Below are 8,375 nucleotides of genomic sequence, written 5' to 3'. Positions count from 1 at the left end.
TACCAAGAGCAGGTCAATAAAGTCTTTGGGCAGTATTGTAATTATGTATTAAGACACTTTCACCTGACATTCTATACCTTTGCCCCTGTTTTGTAAATATTCCTTTTGTTGTCCAAAGACTTGTTCTGATAGTGAAGTACTGTTAGTGAGTTTATAGAAGAAGTGCTTTCTCTCCAGAGTCTGAATATGTCATTACAACCAACGATGTTATTAATGTAATTTCTGAATATTGTGGTCAAATCACTTTTTTAAAAACTTTTCATATAATGGTAAACATATGATTTCAACATATTACCATACCATAATGCAGGACAAGTTAACGGAAAAACCTTCACTTGTAGTTTTGCTGACCAAATCACTACTGTGACAAGCCAATTTCCATTATCATCAATGCGTCCAGTCTTTTTTAGCAATAAGCTAGTGATGTCCTATAATGGGGGTCAATCTCAAAAGGCTCTCCGCTTTCTACGTATTGCGCTATGTAATAGATAAAATATTCGCTCGTGTACCCAAACATTGTGTGGGGTGGAGGAGTGAAGGCAGAACTTCACAAACAGGAAGGAGGGAGTCGTTTGAGAATCTGACAAACACAAGACATCTGAAGAGCATGAAGACATTCAAGTGACGTTCTTCAGTCAGTACTTTAATTCCAAACTGTGATATTAATAGGAATAGGCTGATAGCTATTTTTGAGCCTGTTAGCTAATCTGACCAGCCTAGTTCTATATATGAAAATAAGGGGTCAGGCACTTTAAACAAAACCAGGTTCTTACTTCATGGTGGTCCAGCACTACAGTCGAAGATTCAACTACTAGCAGCGTCACAAAGATCATTCCATTAGCAGCACAAGGGCTTTTTGAGATGCAGGTCATGCAGACATAGCACTTTCTCCTAACGTCTAAGAGTATCTACACAGCGCCTCTAATTAGTGAATTCAGCTACGTTAAGAAGGAATCAACAAGCTCCACAGAAAAGCACTGTCAACAGAACAGGAGACGCGGGAGCTGAGCAAGGCAAATTCATCCCAGATCCCAGAGAGTTACTGTAACAAAGGAAACCAACTCCCTACTAATAACCTCGAGTTCACAAGAAACACTGGTGTCTACAAACTTCTGGACATGTAGTGTAGCTCTCAGTGGAAGGAGTTCACTGTAAGCCTCCTGTTCAATTATCAGCTGTGATCATCTGTACTTGTCTTTAAAGTTGTGTTTTAATAAATACTGTATATCACTGATCTACAGATTACTGGGTTTATACGGTGTCTGTTAGAGATTCCTTCAGGTCCCTCTGCTGTCAGTACTTTATTATTTCCGTAGTTGGGGAATAAACCACTTTTCACAACCGCAGTCCTGCATTTCTCTACTGCCTCCACCAAACTAGTGCTTACAGTATTATATCTGTATACATGTAGTCTCACCAAATCGATAGTCATGCCAGATTAAAACACTTTTAATCCAGTTTTTTCTTTAAAAATCACTGGAGGTAGAGGGTGTTTGTACTCTATAGAACTGTCTGTTTATTAAACCTGATTTCAGTGACACAGGTTAGTTTACTGGGAATAAAAAGTGGAGCTACACAGTTTAAAGAGGAAGAAAAAAAAGACAAAATATGGATAATTATTTATGGCAGTTCAGGAACTTTGGGAAGGCAAGCATGTTTTAACAGACCACTTCTACCTTGCTGTCATGTGACTAAAGTTCATTAAGTAACAAAATCTGCACTTGTTAGTAGTAAATTTAAGGGATGTAGAGAGCTGGTATATTTGGGCCAATGTTATATTCATGCTTTGTGTCTGCTCCTCTCTTCATTTGTGAGTGTTCACCAACTCTTCCAGTTTAGCCTGGTTGGAGCCAGAAAACTCGTCGACCTACAGAAATAAAAAGAAAAGTTTTAAAACATAAAAGCAGCAAAGCACACAAATTTTTGACTTGAATGAGCTAAGAGAAGGGGAGAGGTATCATCTAAAAGACAAAGCTAATTAATAAAGCAACCAATTAAACAAATGAAAGGTTATATTTTATAGCCTTGCTTAAATTTCTTGATCATTTCAAACACTTCCACCATTCCTGTCTGCCCACCTTCTTTCCGTTTTTGTAGAAATGGAATGTCGGCATACATTTGATCTCACAAGACTGAGCCACATCCTGCAAATCAAAAAGAAAAATCAATCCATTAGTTACCTCAGGAGTATCAAGCCCACACATTTCCCTCTTTCAGTGCCCCCAGGCATGTTATGCCCAGCAGTATAGCTAAACTGAATGGGCTATGGACACACACAAAGCATAGAGAACATGATTAGCCTGGGGAAAAGACTGTATAGCTCAATGTAACCATGAAGTCATCAATCAAATATTGAGAGAGTCAGCAGTCGTTTTACTGCCATCTAGAGGTTCATATAATCAAAGCAACTGCTGAAATACAGAAAAGCAGAGGTGGACGAAGTAAACAAATCATGTACTTGAGTTAAAGTCGAGACCCCCAGGGTAAAATATTCCTCCATTAAAGTAGAAGTTCCTCCCTTTAGACCTCCACTTGAGTAAAAGTACTAAAGTATTTCCCTTCAAATGTACTTAAGTATAAAGTAAAAGTACTAAAAGAGTCATTCTGGCTCTGATGTCCTGTTATCATTTTTATAACCAGACTGGCTTCATGAACTCATTTCAGGTGAAAGTCCTCCAGTGTCTCTCTTGGTAAACCAGTCTTTTAATAGAACGTCATTAATTAGTGACGCTGACGTCTATTAAAATGATCAGAAGCACAAAACACTGAAGGTAAACAGTTTCCATCAGGGAGAACCGAGTGGCTCTGAAATCACTTTTTACACACAAGCAAAGTTTCAGTTTCAGATTTATTTACAACTTAGTTCCAAGTTTAAGTTGAATAAAAACTGGCTTTAAACTCAGGATCACAAATAAGTTTTCCTTTACTGTGTTGATCTGTAGGCGTCTGTTCATAAACATAAACCAGCCCAAACTAATTTACTATAAAATGAAAGTGTTTGTATGAATTCAAAAAACAGAAACACGCATGTGGACATATTTCTATACTGTGCTCTATTTACACAAAGTTAGGTTAGTTCATCATTTAGGTGACGCATGTGCTCCCAAATGTTACGCTGCTGCGCTGGGTTGGTATGACCAACAGCTCAAAACAAGCTCAGAACAAAGTGACTGCTGTGCCCTGATTAGAGTCTAGGCTTTTTTTTGTGACGTCTTTTTCCATTTGTTTTAGTTGGTTTCACAAAACATAATGGAGCTTCCTGATGAGACCGTTCCCCCAGGAATTCATCTTTCAAAGGGACATTTTAGAGACTTCATGGCTTGCCCAATAACCTCTTAACCAAACAGTAAAACTAACTCACCTGTGCATCATCCACATCTACCTTGAGGAAGACCACGCTGGCATTGCCTTCTTTTTCAGACAGACCCTAAAAGGAAATAAAAAGGCAATGAGACAGAAACACTTAATCTCAAACAAATGGTAAAAATAAAGAATCCAAAATATCACAATTTTGGAAGTCATGTGCACAGAGGGGAAGACTAATGCAAACTGCAGTCCACTGCAAAGCTGATGCGAACTATAAAAGAACAAGACGAAAAACAAGGCGCTCGAGTCTTTTTGAAAGAGATTAAGAAAAACAGCCAATATAAATGCTGCTAAAATATATTTAGATTTGTAACCTTAATATTGTACAACCACAAAAAGATGTAAATAAATTCCAAAAAAAAAAAAACCCACCACACTGATACTTATTCAACTGAATCTCGAGTATCTGTGATACCCAGTAGTTGCCAGCTGGCATCCTCTCTCGTAAACACTAATGCGCTCTGTATCCTTTCACAACATTGTTGGAAGTCACTGATGTGTTCATGACATTTTACAACATTGTTTGTGATGAAATTAACACACTGGCGATGAAACTACAACACGCAGGGTCCAAGTACAAACTGGACCAATTAGGTCTACTGTGAGGGACTGGAGCCTCTTCGCAGACAGAAGATACATGAAAGTGAGCCAGCGCTTATCAAAACTCATTCATATGTAGTGATAATTGATGAGACCTTCAGTGAAGATCATTTTCAGGTTTTGTGCAGATTGACCTTTAGATGACCTCAGCGGCAGAAAATGCTGGAAAAGCAGTTTTCTTGATATACTAACTGCTTTTGTGTTTTATGCATTTTATGAAGACACCTGTAGTTGCAAGGTTATTTGCAACTAACTTACATTATTTAAAACCAGTTTCATGATCCCAATAAAATATCAAGGACACTTGAGTGAACTGTTCAAAAAATTGAGTACCGCCCCTCAGTGGCCAATTCTTTTAAATCCCACAAACGGGGAAATTCCACCTCCGCATGTAACCCATCCGTGAAGTGAAACACTACACACACTCTAGGTGGGCAGCCCTATCCACGGCGCTCTGGGGATCAAACCGGCAACCTTCCAGTCACAGGGCCAGTTCCCTAACCTCCAGCCCCACTTCATTGGAATACCTCATGTCCAACACAGACATATAAAGTTTCATTATGAGTGGCCAATGTTAAGCCTGTCAAATGCCTGCTGAAAGCTGACTGACTAACTAACAGCAACCTCAGTTTTCCCATCATCAGGTCATCCTTAGGACCATCTGTAAGCCTCACAGTGTAGGATGTATGGCTCAAAGCATAAAACACTGTGCTGTAGCACCCTCTTCATGCCAAATGGTCACTTCTCATGTCATAGCAAGAGGAAGCACAACCTATTGACCAAGTTTCATGTCTAAGACTTATTTAGTCTGTCCAATTCATTTCAGCAGAGAAAAATATCAATTATTTTACATGCACACAATGTGTGTCTTGTCCATGACTGAGGTGTCTTTGAGCAAGACACCTAACCCCCAATGGCTCCCTGGCACCATGGATAGGGCTGCCCACCACTCCGGGCAAGTGTGCTCACTGTCCTTAGTGTGTTTGTGTGTGTGTGTGTGTGCGTATATGTGGTATTTCACTTCACGGATGGGTTAAATGCGGAGGTGGAATTTCCCCATTTGTGGGATTAAAAAAGTATCACTTAACTCAATACGAGACAAGCTGAGTGCCAGTATCAGACCAAACAAAAAATACTGCAATCGATGTATCTTTACTTTTTCGCATCATTTTCAAGCTCAGGCGTTAATTAAACCGAGGATTCAGGCCACACAACACTCACTTTTCTTTCATTCTTTTCAATTTCAGCAAACACAGGAACTCCTACGACACTCTGGTATACACTGAACCTATAAAGCAACAATAAACTTGCAGTAAATAAACTAAAAGCAGAATCCACTCACTTTGTAGAAGGGAGCGATGCTCTGACAGGGCCCACACCACGTGGCTGTGAAGTCAACCACGACCAGCTTGTCTCCAGCTTCAACCAGAGCTTTGTCAAAGGCCTCCTGTACAGAAGTGATGGAGAGGAATTTAAAGGTTAAAAAATATAAATAAATAAGATCAGTTACCTGGTCTAAACGGGGCATCTGCATCTCTACAGCTGAGCATAAACGTTCTCACTCAACACGTGCAAATTCAGACATGTACAGTTAGTGTTTCACAGAGAAGAAAAACCTTCATTTAGACCAGCAGGTACAAGTGCTTGTTTTCCAGTGCACAAGTAAAGAAGAGGGCAACAAGTGCTCTCACGAACCATCTGACCCACTGCAATCACCCGAGACTGGAAATCAGGCAGGTGCAGTTAAATTAACACACCAACTGCCGCAAATACAGCCAAACAGCAGCTGAAAGCTCTGGAAACTCAAATAAGAGTTTCTCTTATTTTAATGATCATCTTTGGAGTCAAAAGCTGCCTCTGCTTGTTTTTTTTACTGGATGTGAAAGAAAGGCAGTCTGTTCAAACAGCGGCTCGCCGGCTTCATACAAAACAAAGTGAAAGACGAAACCGTTTCAGCTCGCTGCACTGAACTTCCCCAGCTAGACATCAAACTGACGGGCCTGGTTGGGTTTTTACCTCCGCAGACAGCAACACAACCCCCGCTCACCGTGTAGTAACACGAGCCACACGGCAGACCCAGCTGCTTCGCCGTTAAACGCCGCTTCTCAATGTAACCCAACTCACACAAATGCGCTCGGCGTGAAGCCTCAAAAGCTTCAGCGCCAATAAGTCAACTTCCCAACGCTTGTTTTTAATCGCCTAGGACTTCAAAAGTCTTATTAATTTGCTAAAACAACCAACATAAGCAAATCCCCACGTGTGTGTCAAGTGGAGCGAATGGCGCGCTGAGCGAGCCTCTGTTAGCCACTTAGCTTTCGCGAGCGAAGCTAACGAGCTAAGCTTAGAACAGCCGGTTTGGGACAAACCGCTATTTTTAAAAAAAAAAAGCCTTTCATACTGACGCCGTTTGTGTGATTTCGGGTCCGTGTTTGCAAACAAAACACTGAAAGCACCGCTTTTAACGGCTCTTCTGAAACGGCTTTAACTGCCAGGCTGAGGTTTCCGAAGGCCTAACCGCTCCACCCGGCCCCGGTCACTTCACTCAGGCGACCACACAACGCCGGACGGCGAAGCTACAACGAGTGGCTGAACAGAGACAAAGCCCGAAAAACTTTCCACGACGCAGTGATGGGAACTCAGACTTCGTCTCCGGTTAAACGTCATTTCACCGCGGAATCACCGGGAGCGTGGCGGTGAAAGTTGGTGACCTACCGTTAGCTAGCCGCCCGGCTAACTAACCTAACCCAACAGCCCTCACTCACGGCGTGTTTCGGACTAATCGGTAACTTATGCCGTTTTAACCTGGCGAGAAGCACCTGAGCCTGGCCAGAAAACACGGGGGACGTCCTCCGATAACATGAACTTGGTGAAACCGTGTCCGTTACGGCTTGTAGCGGGTAGTAACACTGCAGAGAAACGTTCCAAAGTCCATCTCAACGCCGTTAGAACAGAAAAGGCACCGGCCTTATAGATTTGTGTGCCTTACCTGGTCCTCAATCACGACGATCATGATGGTCACTTTTTAAAGACTAAAAAGGCAAAAGAAACCTTCCTCCCGTGGCAGTCCGCTCTCTCTCTCTCTCTCTCCGTGCTCTCCTCTGGTGTGGTCCCACTCCAGTCTGCAACGCTTTCACATCACGCTGTGTGCAGAAGCCCAGCCCCCGAGAGCGGAGCGGTCACCGAGCCGCTTCACCACTGCAGCTCTGCAGCCTCCCGCGCAGGGACTTACTGACAGAAACGGCGACCGTTCTCAACCCCGCTTTACCAGCTAAAGCTCTCTGTGCGCTTCTCAGCGGTGTAAGACCTACTGTAACAAACAGCTGGACGACTTTAACGCTTAAACCTAACCATAACGAGGAGGAGACAAGGACCCTGACTCGGCTGCGGCCAGACATCCCCGGTGTGTGAACTTCCCTGCTATAAATCCACAAAACAATAGCGAATAATTGTATAAACCTACAAAAAACAAACCTTAACCACATTGACGTTACAGCCTGCAGACAGCTTGGGCGAGGAAAGGGTCTTGGAATGTGGCTCGCGACTGAAGCATGAAAGCCAAGTTCAGTCCCAGCTTGAAGGACTGATCCACCAAAAATAGGTCTCTCAAAAATATGTTGACCTAACTAGATGTGCTTGGTAACTGCGATTGGCTTCTTCAGTTTAAAACTGAGACCATGACAGTAATGTAGCTAAAAGTACTGGACGTCTGTGTGACTCAGCATCTTTTATGGGTGATTTCTGTTGCATTAGAAAACCTCGGACACCCAGCATTTCTCAGCGGAGTCACCGCGGTCAGACCGCTGGGGAAGAATGTAAGATTTCTTTTTGGTGAACTAGTCCTTTAAACGTCGTCATGTATGGCCAAGCTGGTGGATCTGCATTCTTGTATTATTAATTGTAAAATTTGTATGCAGTTTTTTTTTTCAGAGGAATTTACATTCTCTTTTACCACCTTTGTGTTTTGTCAAAGGGGAAGTCCACTGATATTTTGAAATTTCTGTATTATTCAGTCATTAAGATGTAAGTAGTCAGTCAAAGTGGTTTGATGTTAAATGTTCTGTTTTAGAGCAACTTAGAGTCAGAATTGTTCACAGTGCTGCTGATGGGAACCAGATGGCTGAGGTGTTTAATACCCCTAAAAGCTACTAAAATGTAAAAAGCTATTAAGTGATACTTTTTTTTTAAAATCCCACAAATGGGGAAATTCCACTGCCACGTTTAATCCATCCTTGAAGTGAAACACCAAATAAAAAAAAAAAAAAATATATATATATACACACACACACGGGCAGTGGAGTGGTGGGCAGCCCTATCCGCAGTGCCCAGGGAGCAATTGGGGGTTGGGTGTCTTGCTCAAGGACACCTCAGTCATGGACTGTCAGCACTGGGGATCGAACCTGCAACCTTCC

At 42.2% G+C, this 8,375-nt stretch overlaps 1 protein-coding gene across 1 annotated transcript; it reads right to left on the bottom strand.

The window, feature by feature from the left end:
* Nucleotides 1–1,490: 1,490 nt before the first annotated feature.
* On the bottom strand, nt 1,491–7,187 carry zgc:56493 (uncharacterized protein LOC336637 homolog). The gene is made up of 5 exons (XM_017725251.2): nt 6,953–7,187; nt 5,309–5,413; nt 3,362–3,427; nt 2,079–2,144; nt 1,491–1,867 (listed from the first exon to the last, which is right to left on the bottom strand). The coding sequence occupies exons 1-5, from the start codon at nt 6,974–6,976 to the stop codon at nt 1,805–1,807; spliced, it is 324 nt and encodes a 107-aa protein (XP_017580740.1). The 5' UTR covers nt 6,977–7,187; the 3' UTR covers nt 1,491–1,804.
* Between the last annotated feature and the right edge of the window lie 1,188 nt (nt 7,188–8,375).

The sequence above is a fragment of the Pygocentrus nattereri genome, chromosome 5 (genome assembly GCF_015220715.1).
Source record: "Pygocentrus nattereri isolate fPygNat1 chromosome 5, fPygNat1.pri, whole genome shotgun sequence".
Lineage (NCBI taxonomy): Eukaryota > Metazoa > Chordata > Actinopteri > Characiformes > Serrasalmidae > Pygocentrus > Pygocentrus nattereri.
The sequence above is the reverse complement of the archived record's forward strand: the minus strand, read 5'-3'. Positions and strand labels throughout refer to the sequence as shown.